The sequence below is a fragment of the Camelus ferus genome, chromosome 9, assembly GCF_009834535.1.
Source record: "Camelus ferus isolate YT-003-E chromosome 9, BCGSAC_Cfer_1.0, whole genome shotgun sequence".
Classification (NCBI taxonomy): Eukaryota; Metazoa; Chordata; class Mammalia; order Artiodactyla; family Camelidae; genus Camelus; species Camelus ferus.
The window spans coordinates 66,812,343-66,836,580 of NC_045704.1; the positions used below are offsets into that span (position 1 = coordinate 66,812,343).

Here is a 24,238-nt window from a genome sequence, read left to right on the forward strand (position 1 = left end):
AAGCATGTTTGTTGCAACCTGACAGTTGTGAAGCATCAGATGAAAAGAGAGGAAGCCAGCTTCAGCAGTGAGGGGCAACCAGGAGGGGACACCCTGAGTAATAGGAAATGCGTCATGAGTGGAGAACTCAGACTAAATCACTCAGAGCAGGGGGAAATGCCAAACTGCCTCTACCGGCAGAGGTCACAGACACATGCTGCCTGCCAGGACTGGAGGGGGCTGAGTGTCTGAAGGGGAGGGTGGTTCTGGGGTATGTGAACAGACAAGTTATGGGACTCTCTGGCTCAACAGAAGCTGGGCCTTTTTCTCTCCGCAGTGACTCCAGTCCCGGTGTTTGTGGTTGATGAAAGCAAAACTGAGTTTGGCATCTAGGAGCAGTCAAAAGATCAGTCCATGAGACAGACCTCTTCCTGGTCTGAGGGTCTGAGGGAGGAGAATGTCCCCCCTAAGTGTCTGAGGTGGGCGTTTCTGGGAGGGGCAATGATGGAGGCACTGGTGGGGGCCCTCCACAAAGCAGCTGCATCCTTGCTTTTGTAAGAGCAAAAATGCTGTTTGTTTCAAAGTGCTTTTTCATCTCTTCTCTAAGGTGAATTTCACCACTGGAGCCCATGAGATACATAGAAAAGGTCTTGCTGTCCCAACTTCACAGATGGGAAGGCTGAGATCCTTTTAAATGACAGCAAGAAAGGGGTAAATGCAGAGCTAGGCCCCAGTCCCTGGCCACCAGGAGATCTTTGTGGGCCCCGGCGGGCTGTCCACCCTCTGGTCCCCTCACTGTTGGGTCCTGTGCTCAGGGGATAAGCTGATTATAAGGAGAGTTAAGGAAGAATCCATGGCTATATTGAGACTCTTTAGGAATGGACATATATGAATGGTCGGTAGGGAAGAAATTTTAAGGCAAACTCTCTTAGCCTGGGATCTGACTTCAAAGGCTCCTTAAACTTCCCCACTGCCCCACCCATGTGTCTGTGTGAACTTACATTTCTCTGGGGAAAAGGTTTAGAGCTGTTGTCAGATTCTCAAAGGCAGTCCTAACCCATGCAAAGATTAAGAACTACTGTTCTGTAGAGATAAGAAGTGTCGGAGGCCAAAATCCTTCTTTAAACCAGTTTTCCTTAGAGAAAGCCTGATGCCAGCACACTGGCACTCGGTCTGCTTCTGCTGAACAGAGACCAGACCTGGGACCCGTCATCCTCAGAGCGGCCTTCGTAGCAGCTTGTTTGTGTCCTAAGCAACTTTGGTTTTGACCTTTCAGTCTCTGTTCCTTTTAAATTCATAAAAAACCATCTGATTGGTCATGAAAATAAGCCCTGGGCTCCTCATGCCTGGAGACTAAAGGAAAAGAAGGCAGGCCAGCGGCAGTCACGTCCACAGGCCTAGAGTACGTTTAGTGCACATTAATGTTCTCTCTTCTATTTCCTTTTGTTTCTTCTTTTTCAAAATCAGTTCACCAAAATTGTGAATTGTAATAGACACACAGTTGTGTAGAATTAGGAAGAATAAAACTAACGCTGTAAATCAACAATTCTTGTTGTGGCTTAATAACTTTCAAAAAACCAAAAAAAACCTATCTTCTGGTTTGGTTTTGTTTTTGCTCAATGGCCGCTCTGCGCCTCCCTCCATGCTGCTGGCACTGGGCACCACTTTTTTCGCTTCTTCGCTCCCCAGAATGGGAGGAAGTTGACAGCCCAAAGATTCGGAAATCAGAGGGGAGAGGAAATCATGACATTGGGTCACTAATGGGACCTTGTTGTAAAACCCTGGGGACAGGGGGCTTTTCCAGAGAATTTTGACACAGCAGTGTCACCTGAAAACTGAAATGCATAGTTGAAATTAAACAAACTGCAGCGAATGATCCCAGAGAGCAGAAACCATGGCCAGCTCGCACTGGGCAGGGGCAGTCCACCCACATTTATTCCCAATGATTCAGGAATTCAGGGAGCAGAGCCAAGAACAAAGCAGGACATTGAAAAGAGCATGCAGTTAGCACCTCCGGGACCGGCCTTTCTTCTGCGGAACTCAGTGCTCAGCCACCCCATCGTCACAAAGACAAGGGCAAAACGAAGTCAGAAAAGTAAAAACCGTGACAGAATACTAGATGAGGAAAAGGAAGGAGAGCTGAATCACGCAAGTCACACTGGAAGCGACTGCAAAGGGGAGAACCGTGGGCCAAAGTGCCGGGGAGGCCAAATTCCTCTATCAGCAGCCATTGGGAAGGGGGCGGGGAGGGAAACGCAGATTTCCCAGCAGTGTGGCAGGTCTTGGCACCCGCCTCGGTTCCCCTGCTGAAACTCCACAAATAAACACGCAGAGCTGGAGGGACAGATTTGCTTCTCAGCAAGATTTCAAAGCTGTGCTCCAGGGTCGAGGGAAAACAGGAAGGATCACAGAGGGAGGAGGAGGAGGGGGAGGGACACATGCCTTGGGCCAAATCAGATGGGAAACAGCCCAACCTCTCACCCGAAACCGACACACCATTTTTTATGAGGTGTGAAACGTTTCAGGTAGTGTTGGCAATCACGGTACCCTGAGCCCAGGTCTGAGCAGCTGGGTTTCAAGTTGGGGGCGTTAAGCCCGAAAAGGCCACAGGTGAAGACAAGCTCTTTCAAACTGTCTCAACCCAGGTGAAACCGAGAAGGGCTGAAAGTCCTTGGAGAAAATCCAGCCAACTGGCTGCTTGTTTTGTTCCCAGACCACCTAGGTCACTGGGCACCCAGTGTGTGTGTGTGAGTGTGAGTGTGTGTGTGTGCGCTGTGCAGGCAAGAACGTACATATGGGGGTGGGTGGGTGGAGTAAGGCGTGGGCACTGCATTTGGATTATTTGAGCATGACAACACTCATTTTGGATCTCCAAGGGGCCGAGGGAAAACACAGCTGGCCCCAGCTGGCGCTGTCTCCAATCCCCCTCCCCACGTCCCTTGGCTCCCGGTCCTGGTCTGGAGGTTACACTTCTACCCAGCACGCCCTGACACAACAGGGCAGGTGCTGTCACAGTGGTTTACGGACATGGCCCTTCTGTCTTTGTTAATGAGCACCAACTTGATATTTACTAAAGCCTTATTTACACACCAGTGTATGTGCACACGAGAAACAGCCCAGGAAAACAGAAGGCGCAGCCTTCCCTGCACAGGACCTAAGCATGGCTGCCCGCCAGCCAGCTGCAACAGCCACCTCGGCCCGGAGCGGCCCCTGCCCGGCCTGTGACCCTCGGACAAGGTTGGAGGCTCTGCCTTGGGCTTTTCTGTGCCTGCCTCAGGGTTGCTTTTCTAAAAGCACTGACAGGATGGGTACAGGAGTAATAAACGCAGGAGTCCCATCTTACTGTCTGCAATTCCTTTTAGGTTTCCTTCTTAGGAACTTTTTTTTTTTTTAATGTTTAGCCACTCGGTCCATCTGTCATATGGAAAAGCACATCTCAAGGGCATCAGACAGGGTGTTTGTCCCCTTGCTTGGGGCCCATGTGTCCTGTCTTTGTCAGGTCCTTCCCCACAGAGACAAGCAAGAAGGTGGGCAGGCCGGGCCACACATCTCCCGGGTGAGCCTGCCTCCTGCCAGGGCTTTGTCCTCTACACTCTGGGCAGCCTCTGGGGTCACTCCCCAGCTTTGTGATGGGGACAGCAAGCAGGAAGCATCTGGCCGTAGGGGTGATCGCATGGAAGTGCTTTGAAGCCTTGGGGCATTTGGGCACCATTATTACTGTGCTTGGTCCACAGAAATCAAGACTGTAAATAAAACTCCTATGTTGTAGGTCAGTGATTCCCCGGCTGGACATTAGAACGATGTGGGAAGACTTTAAAAATGCTAAAGGCATCCAAATCAGAATCTGGGGGGCGGAGGAGTGCCTAGGGGGCCAGGGTATTTGTAGCTTTTAAAGGCTGCCCAGCTGACTCCGTGTACAGCCAGGCTGGGAACCACCACTCCAGGGGCCAAATGTTGTTGATGTTGGTATTGCTAAGCCTCAGTGCTGTGACATGGCCTGCTTGCTTGTCTCGGGGTAATTGGGAGTTCAGGGAGGGCGGGAAGGCCATTGCTGGACCCTCGGCCTCAGCACAGTGCCCAGCCCAGTGCAGGCTGGAGGGCATGGACGTGTGGGCACGGGTGGTGAGCAAGTGTGTAGGACCCATCTCGGGTCAGTGAGGGTGACTGGCCAAAATTCTCCTCTGGCTTCTGAACTCTGACACTTGCCTGAGCAGCGTGTAAGGGCAGAAAGAAAGACATTCTGGTCTTTCTTGTCTGATAAGTAAACATTCTGAAGCCAGTGTCCTGAGTTTTGGGTCCAGTCCCTGACAAAAAGGGTTGCCCAGAACCCCCTTTCTCCTGCTACATCCAAGCCATCCTCCCAGAATTGCTGGTCGAACCTCAAAGGCACATTTACTGCACCAGGGGCCAAGGTGCTTCAAAAAGAGGTGTATGACCCTGCCACTTTTCTAGTGACCAGAGGGCTATCCCAGGCACCCAGGGAGCCTCCAGCAACTCTGCAAACAAAGGTACCGATCGCCCAGCTGTGCGGCGGGTCCAGCTGCCCAGAATAAGGCTCCTTATCACCTACACACCCTCCTGGCTGATTCTGAAAACAAGCTAAGATGTTTATCTAAGATCCAGTTCCTCCTTGGAACTCTGGACAGAGACGTTTGAATGATAAGGCTTTTTATTTTCCCTGCAGAAAACTTTTCTGGGGCCTTTGGCTCCCAGTGGTGGTGGTGTCCAGAGGTCTGATCCCCTCCTACCCACTCTGGAGGCACCCCCCACCAAAAAAGCTGGAAAAATCATGGAGTAACATTCCAAGGAAAAGTCACTCGTTGAAATGGATGAAGTGTGAACTCTGCCAGAAACTATAGGGTCTTGTTTTATTTTGTTTTTAAAAGCCTTCAGCTTGCTTTTTAAGACAAGCTGAGAGTGGGTTTTCTGGGATTTCAGAAAGCAAACGTAAAAAAGGCAAAACACAAATTCCTCAACCAAGTTCTCAGTGAGTGACACTCCCTGCAACACAGTTCCAGAAATTAAAATGTAGGCAAAAGAGAAAACACAATTCATATATGTCACTTCTCTGAAGGATTCTAATTTTGAGTTTTTCTTAAAGCATGGCCTGCAACGACCTCCATCACATTCACCTAAGGTATCAGGGCAGATCCTGGCGCAGCCCCTGGGGGCAGGGATTTGGAACTCGCTTCTTTAACCAGCCTCCCTCATGGTTTTCATGCTCTCTGATGTGCGAGAACCACTGCTCTACGCGACCTTTATATAATTCCCCCTCAGCTTAGCCTTCTAGCAAAACAGGAGATATGATTGGGTCCCAAGAAGCCTGTCTGATGCAGTTCTGAACGCAGCACTGAGCTAGATCAGGCTTTTCAAATTTTTAGAAATTTTCTGAGATTTTCTGTTATATTTTTTCTATCCAGAAACAGCGAGCGTTGGGGTCAAGAGCAGACCCACAGGAGCGAGCAGGAAGTTCTCATCCGTTGACATCTATTAAATGCTTTGCATACATTTTTTATGTATCTTTTCTGCCACTCTATAGAGCACTGTATTTGCTTTACAGGTGAGCGATGGGGCAAGGAAAGGTTAACCATCTTGTCTATGATCACCTAGCTAGGATGTCAAACCAGGGGTCACACGAGGCCTCCTTTTCCTTTCCAAGCTGCCAGAGGTGGTGGAGAGGGCTTGGCCCACACTTGGGGTGGCCCTAGACCTGCCACAAGCACATGTCTAGTGTGGACCCCAAGGGTGACTCCTGGATGCCGGGGCCGCTAGTCAGAAGTGCTATCAGCTGATTCTTGGGCCTTTGGGGCCTGTCTGGTCTTGAACAAGGATTGTCCTGAGCATCAGGCTCATGCGCCCCCCACCCGTCAATTTGTGAGTCTCCGAACGCCTGTCCGCCAGGCCCCGCTGCGCCAGGAAGTACCTCCTGAGGGGCGAGCAGCCGAGTGTCTCCCTTACCACATGGAAGAGCTTGAAGAAGTCCACGTTGGCATACAGTGTGTCCTCCATCCACTGCAGGGCACCCTGGGAGAGGGAGCACAGGGCGCCACGCGCCATCTGCCCGCCGCGGCGCTGGGGGAAGATGAGGAAGCGCTCCAGCAGGGCCTCGCTGCAGGCGATGTCCTTCAGCACCAGGTCTGGGACTCCGTGTGCAAACTGCAGGGAGGAGAGGCAACGCTGGAAACCTGCCCGCGGTCAGGGAGCGGCGGCCCTGCAGAGCCGCTCTTGTCCTAACCCACGGAACCCGTGAACACGCTGTGCGGCACGGCGAGGGAACGAAGATTGCTAGTCAGCTGACTTTAAGACAAAGAGAGTATTGGGGGGGAGGGTACATAGTTCAAGTGGCAGAGAGCATGCTTAGCATGCACGAGGTCCTGGGTTCAGTTCCAGTACTGCCTCTGAAAGTAAATAAATAAGTAAACCTAATTACCTCCCCCTGCAAAGAAAAAAATTAAAGAAAATAAAATAAGATAAAGAGATTATTTTGGATAATTAGGTGAGCCCAATGTAATCACAAGGGTCCTTTCGATGTGGAAGAGGGAGGCAGAAGACACAATGTCAGGGTAGTCGGACGTGGGGAAGACTGGACAGGCACTGGAGACCTTGAAGATGAAAGGAGGCCACCGGCCAGGAATGCAGACAGTCTCCAGCTAGAAGCTAGAAAAGGCACCACTATGGATTTTCCTCTTGACCCCTCAGTGAGGAGCACAGCCCTGCTGGCACTTTGACTTTCAGATTCTGACCTCTAGAACCACAAAATAATAAATCTGTGTTGTCTTAAGCCACTGGGTGTGTGGTAATTTGCTACGGCAGCCATAGAAAGCAGACGCACTCCTAAGCCTCATTTCATTAGAGGGACTTCACAATTTGAGCCATCCCTTCTTAACACACAATGCCGAGATACCGCCGGGACCTCCTCCCTGGAGCGGAGGTTGGGGGTGGACAGAATGGATTTGAAATGATGGCAAATGACCACCCCCATGCCTCCTTTCTCATTGGATTTAGCAAATAAAAACACTGGATGCCCAGGTAAATTTGAATTTCAGATAAACGATGAACAACTTTTAGTACATTCATGTCCCAAGTGGAGCCCAAGTGGGACACGCATACGCTGAGAAAGCACTCGCTGCTTCCCTGAGGTTCAGATTTAACTGGGCGCCGACCCCGGGAGAGCCCGCACTACAGCTGCCAAGGAGCGCGGGGACAGCGACCTGTGAAGCACGACGCCCACGACGGCGACTGGCCTCCTGGCCTCCTGGCCCCCTGGCCTCCTGGCCCCCAGTCTGTGGACAAGACCCTGAGTGGCATGAGCAGGATGGGCTCCAGAGCATCGCGGGCCTCCGTGGCCCCCTCTGGGGGGAGGGGGAGGGGGCAGGCCCGGCCTCTGCTGCCCTCCTTCTGGAACCTGTCAGGCCCCGCACGGCAGCCCAGCCCCTGAATGAAGTCCAGGTCCCAGCTGGTGCTGAGCTGGTGCGGCCGCCTTCAGTCTCACGGACCTGCAGCTGGGCGCCTGTTCCAACTGAGCCCTCCTGCTTTGCTCGCACCTCACTTCTCACCTCTGGGCAAAGCCTCACCCCAGCTCTCACCCCAGAGTCTAGAACATCTGAGGTGCAGGGGATTAAGGAGCTCGTTTTGCCCAAGGCTCTAAGATTCCGGAGAAGGGGAGTGCCGGAGTGGGGGCTCGGTGACTGGGGAAGGCCACACAACAGGCTGGGGGGAAGCTGGGACACCAGGAAGGTGTCACTCAGCCATTCACTGCTCGCTCACTGAGCTCTCGCTCTGCAGGGAGTAGGGTAGTTACTGGGGATACACAGGGAATAAGATGAATTTTCTGCCCTCCAAAAGCTCCCCAGCTAGCTGGAGATGCAGGCACTTCAAAGCAGTAGGTCCCAGATTGAATGCAGTGAAACCAGAGCACAGAAGAGGGAGTGTTAAGAACTGCTAGTGAAAGATAGCTGGTGCTTACTGAGTGTTTATTACGTGCCAGGCACTATTCTAAGTGCTTTATGGATATTAATTCTTTTAACCCCCACAGTCGCCCTATGTAGTAGGCACTTTTATTATCTCCATCTTACAAATGAGGAAACAGAGGCACAAAGTGGTTGATTAACTTGCCTGAGGGCACACCGTTAACTTGCTGAGCTCTGAAGCCGAGCTTGTGCTTAACCATTACCTATTAGCTTTCTACTGAGCAGGGGAGGGTAGGGGGCAGGACAAAGAAAAGGGAGTTTGCACACCATTTCACTGAGGAGGCAACGCTGGAGCCGGGCCTGCAGGAAAGTCCAGGAGTTTCCAGGCTGGGGGCGGGGCGGGGTGAGGGACAAGCCAGAGAACTGTAACGGTCTAGTGATGCCCCAGATGGGGAGAGGGGGGTGCTGCTGTTCCCTTCGGAACTGTGCTCAGACAGCAGGCAGAAAGGCGGAATATCCAGTCCTCCTGGTAAAGAACAAAATTCCATGTTTAAGGAGGGTAATCAATCAGAGAGCTGCAAGCCACATGTGACTGTTTAAATTTAAAGTAATTAAAATTAAATAATATTTAAAATTCAGTTTCTCAGGTGTACTAGCCTCATCTCAAGAGCCCACCAGCCACTATAAATAGCACAGAGGGAACACTGCCGTCATGGAGGAAAGTTCTAGCTGACAGCGCTGTCAGGGAGTCACAGAGCTGGACAGAGGCCATGACAGAGGTCAGGAGGAAGGCACACAAGGCCACTGGGCTGAGAAGCCGGTGGGCATGGAGGCAGAAGGGAGGCTGGGTCCACGAGACTGGCCTCAGCAAGCTGTTCCCTCTTGAGCTCTGGGTTCTGTTGATCAGGGAAGGTTCAGCCAGTCCGAACAACACTAAATAAAGCCCCATGTCCAATGACTGTGGCCCCACCTCCTCACACGAAGGGCCTCAGCCCAGATGCCAGCAGCACCGCAAGCGGAGACCCCAGTGCCACGCAGGCGAGAAGCTGCAGAGAAGTTTCCCCTCAATTCCTGCTCTTATCTCCAGCTCCCTTTCATTACCACCTGGAAGTCATCACAGGCATTTCCAGGGCTTGAGTCTTATGAGCTGAAGAGAAACCAGAGGGGAGAGTGAGCAGAGGATGCTGCCCACCCCTGGGCGGGGAGAGGGAGGGGAAGCCGGGCGGGGCCAGGAGGCCAGACCGGACCCCAAGGGCCTCGCCAGGAGTGCGTGGCCGCCAAGCCTGGGCACCGCTGACACTGGGGTCCTGACACACTGCCTCAGGGCTGACCCTCAGTTCCCATCAACTAGTTTCGGTGAAAACCTCAGGTTCTGAGAAGCCAGAAAAGCAGGTATGTGCTTTCCCACTGCTGCACAGGAAGCCAGCTTGAAAATCCCCTTCGATGAAGCCAGCCTTAACCAGGCAAGCGGGTCCTCTCCCTCCTCTGGGCTCAGACAGCGCCCTGTGCAGACCTTGCGTGGTGACTGCACTGGCCCTGAAAACCTCTGTGAGGCCTGGCTCTCCCCTGGAGTCTGGAGAAGGCGCAGGCCCGGCCAGGAGAGGGGAGAGGAGTGTGTGTGCTTCAGCCCTCGTCTCTTGCTCGTTCTCACTGTGTTTACCACACAGAAACCCACACCCCCAGCATGCTGGCCCAGGAGCCTGTGAGACCCAGACAGGAGCAGTGGGCCTCACCCCTGAACTGTCAGAACCACCTGGAGGGCTTGTGAAAACAGAGGTTGCTGGTGGTCTGCGGTGGGTCCCGAGAACGTGCTTTCCTGACAAGCTCCTGACCTCGCTGATGCAACTGCCATCAGACTCTGAGAACCGTGGAGGGAAAGAGTGACGCGCGCTGTGTTAGGAACGAGAGGGCCTGGACTCCGCGCGGCCTGGGACAGCTCTGGCTCTGCTGTGCGCAGGCACTCAGCCTCGGGCCCTGCACGTCCCCATCTCTCTGACCCATCTCAGATGAACGAGAGGAACACAGGCACTGACAGGTGTGAAGTCACACTCTGGTGGTAAAAGTGGTCTGAATAAACGCAGGAGATTATGAAAACAGACGAAATAGATCTGACAGGGATGGCAGGAGTCTTCCTGGCACAGCCTAGAAGCGGTCCGGGAAATCAGGCTCCACGCGCTGCCCTCACCAGGCTCTGTGACCCCCAGGGCCACCGCGGCGCACTCGGTCCTGGCTCTGCCTGTTTCTTGGCCAGGACTCTCCTCTCACAGGCACCCTCATGGTGCCTTCTCTCCACCTAGATCTGCTCAAATACCGCCACCTCGGGGAAGCCTTTCCTGAGCGTCTCATTTAACGCTGCCCCCTACTCCCTCCCCAACTCCCCCCGCCTCCTGACCTTACCAGGCGTTCCTCACCGCCCCTCTCGCAGCTGGAACCCCTGGAACCTGACTATGGCCCGCCGCCCCCGCTCTAACGTAGCTGCCGGAGTCAGGGGCTTCCCGTACTGTTCTGCCGTTCTCTAGCCCCTAGGACACACTACATACTTGATGAATACGTGGATCAACCTCCGTTTCCTCAACTACAAACGGAGTGTAAGCCACGTGACCTCTAAGGTTCCTTCCAGTCATAAAAATCTGAGATGTTTAAAGTGTTGCCAGGATTTGCGCCGCTTCAGAATCCTATGATGGGAAAGCTCGTCATCGCCAGTGACGCCAGGTATTCTTCTGTGTGTGGCATGAGTCACAGACTCTGAATGTGGAAGCAAGAAGGAAAAGACCCAAGGTCTCCCGTGGCTTTCTCAAGCTCCGTGCCCACTCCTGCCCTCAGGGACCACTGACCAGCGCCACCTCCCTACCTGCTCTGGACGGACTTGGGAGTTGACCAGCAGGTAGACAACCGAGTCAGACAGACCAATGTTCTTCACAAGAAACAGTGTCAGTGTTTCCTCATCCTTTAGGATGTCCCGAATTCGTATTCCTCTTCCTGTGTATGAACAAAACAAAAAACAGGGTGTTGAAGGGGAGATGAGCCAGTAGAGGGGAAATCTGGAATTAATCGGAAAGATTTCTAATTGACTCTCAGAAGAAGGCTCTGTTCACAGGTGCCGTGGCAGCAGGTAAGGGTCAGGGTGCCTGCCAGCAGGCTGTCGCCAACACAGTCACAGCACTTACTGCTGAAGCAGATTCAGTGAGAAGGCATAAAGGGGGAAAAGGTTAGGTCAGGGTTGGGATGAGGGTCATCAGAGGCTTTGTGGAGTTGGTCTTGGACCATGGGGTGGGGGTGAGGAGAAATTTTGTTGCCCCTGGAAATATTTGGCAATGTCTGGAGACATTTTTGGTTGCCAGAAGTGGGGAAGTACCAGTGGGTAGGGGCCCGGGATGCAGCCAAATCTCACAGTGCACGAGACAACGCCTCTTCCCCGACAAAACAAACATCTGGTCCGAAAGGCCGGCAGCGCTGAGGCTGCAAAGCCCTGCTCTAGAGCTGGGGAGACACGAGTTCCGTCCACGCTGCCGTCCTCATGGCGGGGAGGACCCTTCCTGGTGTTTCTGTCATCTCAGCGGAGGCTCTAAGCTCAGGGCACAGACACAGACTAAGACAGGTGCGGCTGTCTGGGGCAGGAAAATCTTCAGGTGGGGAAAGGGGGATGCCTGTTGCCTGGCTTGCAGGCTCATGTCCTGACCAGCCCAGCCGCGTTCTCTCTGCCTCCACTCAAAACCTGCCGGAAGCAGAGATTTCTTATAAAAAGGCACAAAGCACTCCCAGAACTCTCTGCGTCTGGACTTTCCACATCTATCTCTTAGCATTGTCGTGGGAATGCAAGGTGCTTAGCTCCCAGCTCAAAAAAGGCTTGTTCTGATTGCTTTAATAGTATGCTTACCCTTCCCCAGGGACTCACACCCATCTTCTCCACCTGCTTCCAGGCACAGCTCTCAGCTTCAAGCCGGCCCCTGCTACAGTTCATGAGGTGCCACGAGAGAAGCGAGTGACAGGCCCAGATAGTTATGGAACCATTTCAGCATTAAGGGAAAGCACCTGGGTTGCGTGAAAATGCTCGTCTCTCTATCCCAACTTCTCCGGGAGCCTGGCTGACGGCTTATCTCTGTTCCTCTTGAACTAACTCCAATCATCAACCCTCCCTGCTCCTTCCAGGTTCTAACACCTCAGCGCTCCAACTGCTCCCTCCCACTTTCTCCCCTCATCAGGCAGCCAAGAGGCCTAGCCTCCTGAGTGTCTGACAGCCATTTCTTCATGTTCAGGCTGTGACTTCTCTGTACATCCCTGGTCCAGACTGATGTTGCTGCTAACTTCCTCTGGAAAGGAGATGGGCCAACCACAGGCCCGCCCAGGCAGCTGGGGCAGGGGAACCAGCCCTGAGGTTCCACTGCACGGCAGCCCCTCTCGCCATGATGGGTGCCCCTTAGAGTTGTACCATTGCGTAGTCAGTCCAGTATCACTACCTTTTGCATCGGAAAAGGCCAAAGCCTTTAGGGGGACCTGAATATAGCTGTCCCTTTTATCTTCAGTGGGTAGATTCCAAGACCCCCAACGGATGCCTGAAAGCACAGACAGAACTGAACTCTATTTGTACTACGTATTTTTCCCTGTACATACATACCTGTGACAAAGTTTAATTTGTAAGTTAGGTACAGTAAGAGACTATCTGAATTGCCAGCACCCTTGTGCTTTGGGGCCATCAGTAAATAAAGAAAGGTTTACGTGAACACAAGCACTGTGGTGCTGTGATAGCCGACCTGATCACAGAGACTTAGGTTAGTGAAGTGACCAACGAGGGGGACACCTAGACGAAGGGAGGGTACAGGTCTCCGGCAGGAAGGAGCAGGAGGATGTGCGATTTATCACTCTACTCAGAACGATGAGCAACTGAAAATTTAGGAATCGTTTATTTCTGAAATTTTCCATTTAGTACCTTTGGGCTGTGGTTGACCACAGGTAACTGAAACCACGGATCGGGGGACCACTCCAAGGGAGCAGTTCTGGGAGGTGCTGTTCTATTTTATTCTTGTCTTCCCCTCTTTTCCATAACAAATGTCCTGTCATCTACCTTTTCCTTCCCCTGGGGTGCCAGCTTGGTTGTTCTCCAAATCATTTCTTTGTAGACAGCATTGCAGTGTATCCTCAGCCTCCAGCAACACCCCCCCACCCCCAGCACACACACACACATGCACGCACGCACACACGCACGCAGAGTCTCCTGAGAGCAAGGGGCAATGGGTCCTGCTTCTCTTGTACTCCCCGTCACGCCTACGATGGTGGGCATAGTGGTGTAAGCCCTTGAAGTCCCCTCTATCTGACACCCAGCATTAGAGCCTGACATGGAATCAGGGTCTTGGTAAATGTCTGTGGAACAACAGGAGACACTCGGTAAATGCCTGTTGTCCTGACCTGAGCGTCAGGACCCTACCTGGCCGTTTAACTCATCCTTGTTCTTTAACTCCCTCACCTGACCCTACATACAAATACCTCGCTGGGGAGAAGGGACAAAACAAGGGAGCCTGGGAGCGATTTCGCCCTGGCCCAGTGTCCCGCCCAGGTGCCTGGGCTGCGGGGCCCCTGGGAGAAGGGGCAGGAGCGTGCTGGCCCAGCGCACCTGAGGAGGGGTGGGGCCACCCTGTCGGGAGAACGTGGGGCCCAACATGTACGAGATGGCTGATAGCAGACAGAAGCCCCACTAGACTCCCGAGGGAGAAATGTGAACTGGGGGCCTCAGGAAAGAAAAATAAATGTGGTCTAAAATGTGGTTCTTCTTGTTCTCTGCCCTGGGAAGACTAGAGGCTGGAGGAGGGGGCTGCTGAGGCCTGGGGGTGGAGGGGAGCTGTGGTCGGGGTGGGAGGGAAGGCAGGAGAATGCGTGCGTGCAGCTCAGGGGAAGAAGGTGCTTAAAGATGACTGAGACACCGCAGAGCCGGCTTGGGGGGGAGAGCGGAGGGCTGCCCGGCTGGTCTCTTACCATTAACCCTCCTCTGCTGAGAATGCAGCACCACAGGTTTGCTAGGAGGGGAAACTGCCCGGGGTCACCGCAGGCATCCTCTCCCAGGTGACTGGGAGCCGACAGGCAAAAGTGCACACCAGCAACGGCCCAACATCTGGCTTTCAAAGGCTTCACCCTCCACTGCGGCTGTGGGGTAAGGAGGCGGTGCTCGTAGGGAGCGAGGTCCCCAGGTGGCCCCGGGACAGACCCCGAAGTCGTCTTCAGTGCTGGCGCGGGACTTCAGTCCCAGGCCTGCAATTCCTTTAGAGCCTTTGTCCCTCCAAGTGGGGACAGTCCCCTGTCCCCTCCCATGGCCACCAAGGCCGGAGTTCTGCAGTTTGGAGAGCCCTGGCTGACCTTTGCTGACCCCGTCTCCTCAGACCTGAAGCTGCCCTCGCAGAGGGAGTGGACATTCTCCCACGGCCTGAAGGCCAGCAGAAGGGGCGCCTGCGGCCGGCTCAAAGCTAGCCCAGCGTCTGATTAGGAAGCAGAGATTTTGGTTCTCATATGCAGGCTAGAAAGACCACAAAAGACTTTGTGGTTTGAAATGGCTTCCTTTATTCTTCCTCCCAGCCGGACTCCATCTCACAGCCAGACAACAAAATGAAACGTCTGCGGGGTGGACGGGGTGGACGGGGTGGACGTCAGTCCCGGGCTGGCCAGCCCCTGCTCCCCTGCTTGTTTAACCCTGGGGGACATGCCTTCTTGCTGGTGCGGCCCTCTACTCCCGTTACTGTGAAGGTGCTGGCTGTGCACACACTGTACGAGGCCCTTCAAGAGGGAGCTAAGTAAACTCTCCCACCCGGGGCAGCAGGGAAGATGGTGTTTGTGATATGGCTTTACCGCTGCGTAAAGTATCTGCATGACCATTCTGAAAGAATTTCAGTGCGGTGAAATAGTCTTGACAGTCATCTACTCACACTCCTGTCCTTTGTTACTCCAAAGGGGAGAGAAGGGAGGAGGCGGCCGGTTGGAGGACGATCAGGTCCTCCTTGGACAACTTTCCCCCTCCTGACCCCCTGTGCTCTTTGAAGCCCCCCTGCTTCCCTCCACCAGCCCAGATGTGGTATGGCCACTGTCCCCTCAATCCTCCCGCTTCTGCCCTGGGAGCCCTCGGGGAGGGCACTGCTCTGACCTGTCTCTCTGTCCCCAGGGACCAGCACACTTCCTGGCTTGGTAGCCACTCACCAGACATCAGATAAAAGCTGACTAAACTACGTAGGGGAGGGGTCCTAGGGGGCTGCTGCTCTGTCCAGCCTCTCCTGCCCCCTTGTTCCCTTTCTTATCCTTGTCATCCTCTAAGATCATCTTGACAGACCTCCCCAACTTCATCCCAGTAGCAGACATCTCCCATCAGCTGCAAAAATGCTTCCTTCGCAGTCTCCGAGCCCCAGCCCTAAACAACCTTCCCCACGCTGGCAGCTTTCTCCCAGCCCCAGGATGCAGGAACTCCTGGGGTCCCAGCAGGCCCTGTTCCCTCCCAGACACTCATTTGCCTCTCCAGGGGGATGGGGTCCAGCTGGTGCCCAGGCCCTAGCATGGCCATGCTCCACGGCCATACACAGGGGAGGCTACGTGGATGTGGCAAACACACAGCACCCACTTGTGCCTAAAAAGAGATGTCCGAGTGGGTATTAGGGTTGGGTTTTGTTTGTTTCTGGCTTGTCCCCTGGGGAGGAGCGGCCTGGACTCCATGGGGCTCTCCTCCCTGCACAAACTGAGCGTCCATCCAGTACCTGGCCTCTCATTTCCTTTGTCTTTCCATCACATTAATCTTCACCTCTGCTCCATTTCAACCACCATGGCCACACCTGGGGGCTTGATCTCATCTGTTCCACATGCCTCTGAAATCCTGAATTTGCATACTTCACATTCTGACCATAGCTGTCAGTCTCTCCGCCTTGCTATTTCGCAGTCCTTAAGCAGGGCCGTGGAGCCCTCTGCGACCTCTCTCTGCTGCCCCTCTGTTTCCCTGGGGCAAATGCAGTGCTGCTCACTTCTCATTCGTCCTGTAAACTGGACTGAGCTCAGGCAGGCCAACCACCTCCCTCAACCCCTGGCCTCCCGCACTCTCCGTGGCACCTCCCTGCCAGCCCCCCGCCCTGCACCCCCTACTCGGCACCTGCTCTGCCTCAGGGCCTGGGATGCTGAACGTTACCAGAAGAAACAGAACTGTACATATTCACGTATGGTAAACGTACGCTCTGACCCCCCTGGCTCCTTGCCGCTGCCTGGAGTGGTTTCCGCGCAGTCCTGGGTAGCTCGCTCTCCAGGACTCTGGGAAAGTGTTCCACACCTTCACCATGCTCTGCAGACTCCCCCCTCTGCTCCAGCCCTTCACCTGGCCTCACACTCCCCAGAGCACCGTCTCTCTCCGCATCCTCCTTTCCGTCTCTGGGCTTGCCTGGGATGGGACCTTTCCTGCCGTCCTTCCCAACTTCCCACCTTCAAGTCTGGCAGAAAGAGGAGTTCATCCCAGGGCAAACCTCATGCTGCCCCTACAGCGCATCCCTTCCAACATCCTCTAGTATGTTTTCCCACCAAATCTCCCCACTCTTTCCTGTATCTTCAGTCTCTCAGATGAATGAGGCAAGTGAGAGGCAAGTGATGCTGAAGAACGTTGAAGCCCATCTCACCTGCAATCCTCTCGGGGTGCATCCGGAGGGTGTTCATGAGTTGCGACAAAGTGCGGAGCTCTGTCCAAACCTGGCCGAGGTGCTGCCTCTCTGGTGCATCCAGGAGGAGCTCTTGAAAATCTCGATACACCCTTGCCAAGCTGCAAGAAAGATACAGCTGTCATTTTCATAATAATAATAAAACAATACCTTGTGTAATTTTTTAAGATACCACCTAGCTACTACATCATACATCCTCACAATACTGCCAAGGGGAAAGGAGAAAGGTATTTTTACTTCCTTGTACATATAAGATAGTAGACAGGGGCGGTGAGCAATTTGTTGTCAAAAGCCTTCCACCTCTGGCAGGGCTGGGTCCCTTCTCTGTGTGTCCTGTCCCAGGAAGCCTTAAACAGCACGGTATTAGGAGATATCACTGGAGGTTCTTCCCAGTGAGCACCCCCTTCCTTGAGTAACCACGGATTCCTCCCCGCACGCGTGCACACACATACCAAGGCTGGCTGGACACGGAGAATAACGCCAGTCCAGGCAGATGTGCTCCCGGGGACCTGAATGGTACTCAGGGATGCTCTTCCAATTGCCCAAGCCGAGCCGCTGTGAACAGGGCAACTAGCACCAGCCCAGCCACTGAGAAGCAGCGGCTACTGGTCCACGGAGGGAAGCAAGTGGAGTAGATGCCCAGAGGGAGGAGGGAGCTGGGCGTGCAGGCCCAGGAGCAGCCCCCGCTGGGCTCCGGCCCGTGCCCCCTCCCTCGAGACCTGCCTTACTGCCCTTGGCTTTTCAAGAAGGTCTAGTGTCCAAACCATCTTTCCCTCTGGAGCTCAGATGTGCTTAAGTGCTTTTCTGTGCCTGGCAAGCAAAAGAACCTTGAATAAGCCAACATTCACCCATAATGTGTGTGTGAAGTATGAAACCCCGATCTCCTGCTTCAAATGCTGAGCAGAGCAGGAGTCCCAAGTCCCCGCCCTCCCCAGCTCCCACCCCACAATCTATAGACTCTGTCAGTACGGTCCCACCACAGCTCCGAATAGCCTCCACCCAAATGTCTCCGACACCCCCCTGATCTCACCGTGCGCCCCATGGGGTCTCTCTGGATGGGCAGGTGTTTCTTCTCAGCTACCTCAAGGAGGCTCGAGCCAAAAGCATAGGTCGCAAATTAAAGCTTCCAGTGTTTGCAGCCATGGGAGCCCAACTAAAATGTCATCTGCTCACTTTCCCAGGAAGATGAGTGTTTCCTGTCCCCTCTTCTATCTTCCTGTAACCCGGGGGTCAGCAAGCATGGACTTGTGAGCACGCAGTCACCCTCACAACTACGCAACTCTGTCATCACAGGGCCAAAGCAGCCACAGTCTGTTCCCAGTGGGAAAGGCTACCTCTGAGCTTTAAGCTGACTTAGCAAACGTTCTTTTTATTTCAGTCAAAGTGCAGTTTTGTCCTAGAGGAATTATATCCAAAGCTCCTCTAAGGAGAGAATTGGAGTAACCAAATACCTCAGTTTCCATCCGGCTTTGTGCTTATACAAGCAGGTGAAGCCATCCCCAAATGAGCCCCTGTTGGTGGCCGACGGATGTAAGCCTCACACACTGCAGCTCGAGGGCAGCCCAGGGGGCGATGGGCAGCCCGTCCTCATCCCTGAGCCTCTGTCTGCAGCACATGACACATCAAGTCCCCCTACTTCTGCTGACAGGGACCCTCTTCTTGTGGGATTTGACTTGAAATTTGACCCCAGACCAAAGGTTATTAGCTTGGAGTCCGCGAGTCCCCTGCAATCGTACGCACAGCGTAACGTTGTGTGTGTGTGTGTGTGTGTCTGTTCTTCCTGGGAGAGGCGCTGTCAGTTTTCATCAGCTTCTCAGAAGGTTCTTCAGAGCCACAAGTTAAGAACAACTGCTCTCAAGCGATGCCCTAAGATTTTGCTGCCTGAGGGAACTGACGGTATTTATGACAGAGGATTTGGAAACTGCCTTTTCCTCCCAAGAAGAAAGCTTCACCTTGTAAACCTGCTTTCATTCACCCTCACGAGGACCCCGACATTCTTCTTAGCCTTTATATGTCCAAGAAGGCTTTTAAAGGAACAGGGGTCTGTCAGAGTTGACCCATGGTGGAGAGTGATAGAAAGAAACAGAAGGGGAACTGAGTTTTTTCTCCTCCAGTGACTCCGCCCAAGCAGCTGGATGACCTGGAGGCAGTGGGCCCCTCTCAGCAGAGTGCTGACATCAGACTCCCAGTCACATCTTGAAGATATAAGGACCAAGAAATCACACCACGTGACCTGAGTCTGATGCTCCCCACCCGCCAAGTGCCCCGACAGCTGACAGAAGGCTCCAGAGAGGAAACGCACCCTGCGTCTCCGAGTTTAAGTTTTCGGCAAGCCACAAAGACACTCGGGCAGCGTTCCACGGTCTGTGAGCCCACACGTGGGCTCTGGAGCAAGATGAGAACAAAGGGTACACGGCCTCCTCCCCGTGTGGTGGGGATCGCAGCACTTACATGGAGTTGTTGTAGTTTGACACAATTCCAGGAGATTCTCCTGGGGTGGGACTTTGAAAACAAGGATTGTTCACATTGCAGAAAATTCCCTGGAGCCACGGCAACATTCCTGCTGAGGGCATCGCCTTGTTGGGAAAATGGCCTTTAAGACAGGAAATGAAGGCAAGGAGTTACTCACTGACACCAAGTGGGATGCAGGGCCTGGAAGCTGGAGCCGCTGCAGGAAGGAGCCCGGCCCCTCTGGTGCTTGCCTTCATTCATCAACATTTGAGAGCAGGAGCATCTAATACATGCCAGGCCCTGTGCTGTGTGCCGGAGACAGGGTGTCTTCTCTCAAGCTCCCAGTGTAGCGGGGAGAGGGACAGGTGTCCTGCTGGAGGCATGGACGGAAGCGTGGAGGGGGAACAGAGGAGAAACACATGGTTTTGGGAGGGGAGAGGGGTGGAAGGATGTTAGCTCAAGAAGCCTCCTCCAGCTGCTGGTGCTTGAGGAGAAGAGGGTCATCTAGTCCTTCGACAACTGTGTACTGAGTGTGTACCTCTACATGCAAGAGGGACGTAGGTTATGGGCTCCTTGGGGGGGGGGGTGAGGTAAAGAAGCAAGGGTTAGATGGACAGGAGGCTGATTCAAAACTTGGGGCCTGGGACTCGTGAACAAGAGGGCGAGGAGCAGGAACCAGGAGCTGTGGCAGCAGAGCTCATCCTGGCCAGAAACCAGACGAAGGCTTTCTTTGAGGGACAAAGTAGAGAAGAGGCACTCACAGCCTCACCCTATGTCCCAGGACACCTCTGGGGTCTGAGAAACACCATATTATTAATATACTATTTTATGCCCTTCTCCTCATTTCTCTTTAGCACCATGTATAACAAATCCCTAAATTGTCTCCATACTTTTTTAAAGAACTCATTCATAATTTGCTCCCTTTAAAACTGGTAAGAGTTCAGGGATAGGGAAAAAAAAATGAAAACAGAAACAAACAAAAAATAATTACACAATTCTTCAGTAACCACTACAAGTATTTGTGTAGAATGTGTAAGATTTAAAAATTAGTTTGCATAATGCTGATAAATCTCTGTTTCCTGCACTGTAGGCATGAAATGGTGATAAGCAGATCCGATCCTGGCACCACCAACCCTCCAGACCTTTCTAAACAAATGAAGCAGACCTCCAGGCCTGCCAGGGCTCCCCCTGTCATGCTTACATTCGTGTTGGCTGTAGAGTGGGTTGACATTCCTCAGCCAGATCAAGACCAGGAATAAAGATAAAGGCCACACCAATTCCACCACAAAGCGAATCTGGAAAAACAAAATGAAAGAAAGGCCAGAGATGTTAAGAGATTACTGCAGACATACCCAGAGCAGACACACTTCACCTCCACGTGGTATATTTACTTAAAGGACTCCCTTCTTTTATCCCATCTCCCACACTACCTCTACTCTGATATATTAGACTAACAAGACATGGTGTCCATCTAGGTTCCACTCTGCATTTATTTTAGAAAATTGCAATGGCCCTGGACTTTCATCAAGAATCATCAATATGTACTTCAGTGCTCTTCAGATGTTACTGTGCACAGGAATGCCAATTCTGACTCTGTAAGACCCCACCAGACCCCGCGCGTCTGACAAGCTCCCAGTAATGCTGATGCTGCAGGTAGTAAAGGTCTGTGTGTAACCTCTCCTTCTGCAGATGAGGAAACAGAAGCCCATGAATGGCGGGTGACCTGCGCAATGTCACATTGGCTGTGACAGCCTTGGAACCAAAATCCAGTCTCCTGCTCCAGGGCCAGGGCTCTGCCCCTCCCCCCACCCTGTCTTCTTCTAGCGCACACTAGACTTTGCAAGTGTGGTCACTGCATGAATGTGTAAAGGCACAAATGCCTTTGTGAAATACTGTGATCCATGGCAAAGTCAACGGAAATCTGGATTTACCAACATTTTCCTTCAACAATGTCTTGTTGCTTAAAAAAACAAACCAGGGCATACTGCCCTGGGTTTTTACAATACTGGAAGAGGCTGCTGATACCAACGTACGATTGAAAGTCGGGATTTAAATTTAGGTGCAGTTTAGAGTTTAAGGACTCTTGAGTCCAAAGGAGGAATAAAGAATTGGTTGCTGCAGCCCACGCCCTGGGACGCCACACAAGAAGGTGGCGTTGGAGAGGTAGGATTATTGGGGGCGGGGGGCAGGGAGGGATGTGTACCCGGGAACGTAGTAGTTCTTTTACCCTGTCCCCAATCCGAAGACCTTAGGAAGGAAACTCATAAAATTCAAAGGAGAATTGAAGCAGATGCTAAGAACAGAGATGTAATTATCTACAGATCAGCTAGGGGCTGTGCACATGGTTTTAAATGTAACCCTTTGTTGTTTCTTCCAAAGAAATGCACCTAAACTCTCAGCAAAATGGTAGACGTCATAGCAGGTGCTCAATAAACGTTTGTTCCTTCCCTGTTGGTAAGGTCTACTGGCAACAAAATGATTACAAACCATAACATAAGTCAATGAGCAGAAAAGGATAATGCATTGAAGAACAGGCAAAAAATGTTCAGGGCAGGCAGTAATTATGCAGTTGTAACTTTTCACAAACTGTTTTACTCAAAATATGTCTAGGGAGGATGTGTTAAAGGAAACACACAAACGTTATGGGAAGAAGAAAGAATAATAGATTTTTCCTTAAGACACTCATTTTCAGGGCTCCCCCTACACATTCTCCCACAAAATGGCAAAACACCAATATTGGACAATTCCCACCCAGTGTTAAGAGGACTGACCCCAAGCGTACTTGACAGCCATAGGAATGTTGGCAGCTCCCCGGGCCATGTACATCAAGGGAGGAGGCGCAGAGACTCCCCGGTACCCTGGCTCACTGTTAGCAGCCTCGCTCATCCTTGCTGGGCACGAGACAGCACAGCTGTCCCCACAGCAGCCTGCACTCCTGTCTTATCACTCGTCCTACCTCAGGTTCATTGCTCCTTTGTAAAGGCGGGTCCTTCACTGCTCTAAGCTCCCTGAGGGCAGGGACCACATCTATCCTTGTCACTACTTGATTCTAACACCCAACACAGCCAAGCTTATTGTAAGTGCCAGTAAATATCGGTGGAATGAGGGAGACTTTGTCAACTGGTCTAGGAGGCTTTTCCAGGAAAAGCTGGAGGTGACACAGAGGCTCAGGTCACCAACAGTTTGCAGACTTAAAAAAACTGTTTCCCCCAGGGACACGTATATTGGCTTCATGCCTTCCATCCCTGGACCTCCCCAGGTTGGGGAGCAAGTTTGACAAGATACTGATGTGAGTGATAGGTGCAAAGGAGGAAACCAGAAGTTGTTCCTGGTGTCCTTAACAAAGACATGAGACAACCAGTCCAGATTCTGCATATTTGACTATGACAATTGCTTGCAACACTGGCTTTTCATCTAGTAAGTTGACCACCTTCCATGTACCGATGTCTATCTGGGAGTAGTCTGGTAGGTTAAATGTTGATACTGACTTGGGAATGTGAAGATCTAGGTTAGGAATCACTTTAAGGCTTGCTTAATTTCTGAGTCTCAGTTTTCTCATCTGGGAAATGGAACTATTCTGTCCTACAGCTTCTATTGAGGGTTAAGAGTGCATTAGTACCAGGGGTTCTTGGCTGGCTCTGCCTCCTACTAGCTTTACAGCCTTGGGTAACCTCTTCTGCCTCTCCATGCCTAAGGGTCTCATCTGTAAAATGGGGTCACGTGATATTGGGACTGACCTCTCAGAGCAGTTGTGAGGATAAAATGAGCTTACTGTGTAAAACAGCTAATGCAGAGAATGGCACACGGTGACATTCCACAAACAAGAGCCATTTATTATTGACCCTCAGTTCTTACAAGTGTCACAGGGACAGTACAGGTGACAGCACATTGTAAGAGCCGAAGGACAGGAGTTATTAAAATTATCTGCACACTCTCAGGCCTGCCCTTCACTCACGTTCATGTCTGCTCCTTTTCTCCCTTTCTGGAGTCAGAACTGCCCAGTCGCCAGTTTGGAAATGTGGGGCTTCCTGAGAAACTAACCACACACTGTTCCCTATTCTGTATGTTAGAGGGGCTTAGACCAGGGGAGGGTCAGCCTGTCTGGCCTACCTGTCCCGTGGACAAAGTTCCCAAACCTAACCTAGTGCATCTCACCCCTCTTTGCACATGTGAGTCACACACTCTCTCATCCACTCACCCACTCACTCACTCACTCTTGTGATTTGAATTACCCGGCCTTTGAACTGTCTGTCACCCACCAGAGGGAGGCCAGATCAGACTTTCCCCTTCCTCCTCCACTCCTTGCCTAGCCCTAGCACAAGGACAGCCTGGCCGGGGTTCCTCGCCACCACATATCCGAGTTGGGGCTGCCGTTTTCTGCCTGTAGCCCCTGACTCTCGACTGACCGCCTACGCTAACCTAGGCCTACGGTTCTCATAGGAATCTTGTGGGGAGCTCAGGCACGCCCCACATCAGTTACACCAGTATGGCCGTGCGACATCAGTTTGATGGGTTTTGTTTGTTTGCTAACATTTCTCAGGTCATTCCAATGTGCAGCTGGGGCTGAGAACCACTGACACAGGTAGTGGTTGGTAATCTTTGAAAACCCTTTGTTGAGGAGTCAGGGTTATTTCTCTACCTCTGCCAGAGTTTGTTTTGGAAGGGCTGCATTTCATACCTCACTGCCAGCACACAGACCACCAGCAGTTCTCTTCTAGCCTGGCAAGGCCTCACAATGGCCGCAGCTCCCTCCCCCAGAATCTGCCCAGCGCCCCCAGCCCAGAGCGGCATCTTTGTCCCTGATGCTCAGCTGCGCACAGGCATACCCTAGGGAGAAATTCCACAGTGTAATTAAAAACATGTTTTCGGAGTGGCTCTGACTCCCCCATCCCTTCTCTTTAAATATGTCTGTAACTTTAATTAAGCCCAGCCGAAGCTCAGGAGGGGCCGGTGGATATCTTTTTTTCCCCAAACTGGTATTTCCTTGTTCTCTGTCTCTCTCTCTCTCTCTTTTTTTCTGCCTCCCCTCCCCCTCCCTTTACCACTCAATCCATTTTGGAGGGGGGAGGGGGTCTCAGGGAAGGGCAGAGTCGTGCTTGCTGTTTTCAATCTTGGCCAGTTAGGTTTTCTTCCCTCCTACCCTGTTTTCAGTTTGAAAGCGGGTGGCCAAGGCTTGAAATGAGCCACCGGATTCTCCCTTCTGCCCTGAGAGCCCAGACAGGGTTCTGAAGCTGG

At 52.5% G+C, this 24,238-nt stretch overlaps 1 protein-coding gene across 1 annotated transcript in view; it reads right to left on the reverse strand.

Moving 5' to 3' along the window:
• ABCA4 (ATP binding cassette subfamily A member 4) overlaps positions 1 to 21,889 on the reverse strand; it is a 111,820-nt gene extending 89,931 nt beyond the window's left edge. The window contains 6 exon segments of the mRNA XM_032488205.1: positions 5,938 to 6,135; positions 10,741 to 10,868; positions 16,514 to 16,653; positions 19,004 to 19,145; positions 20,205 to 20,336; positions 21,775 to 21,889. Coding sequence (XP_032344096.1) covers positions 5,938 to 6,135; positions 10,741 to 10,868; positions 16,514 to 16,653; positions 19,004 to 19,145; positions 20,205 to 20,336; positions 21,775 to 21,889 — 855 coding nt within the window.
• Positions 21,890 to 24,238: the final 2,349 nt, after the last annotated feature.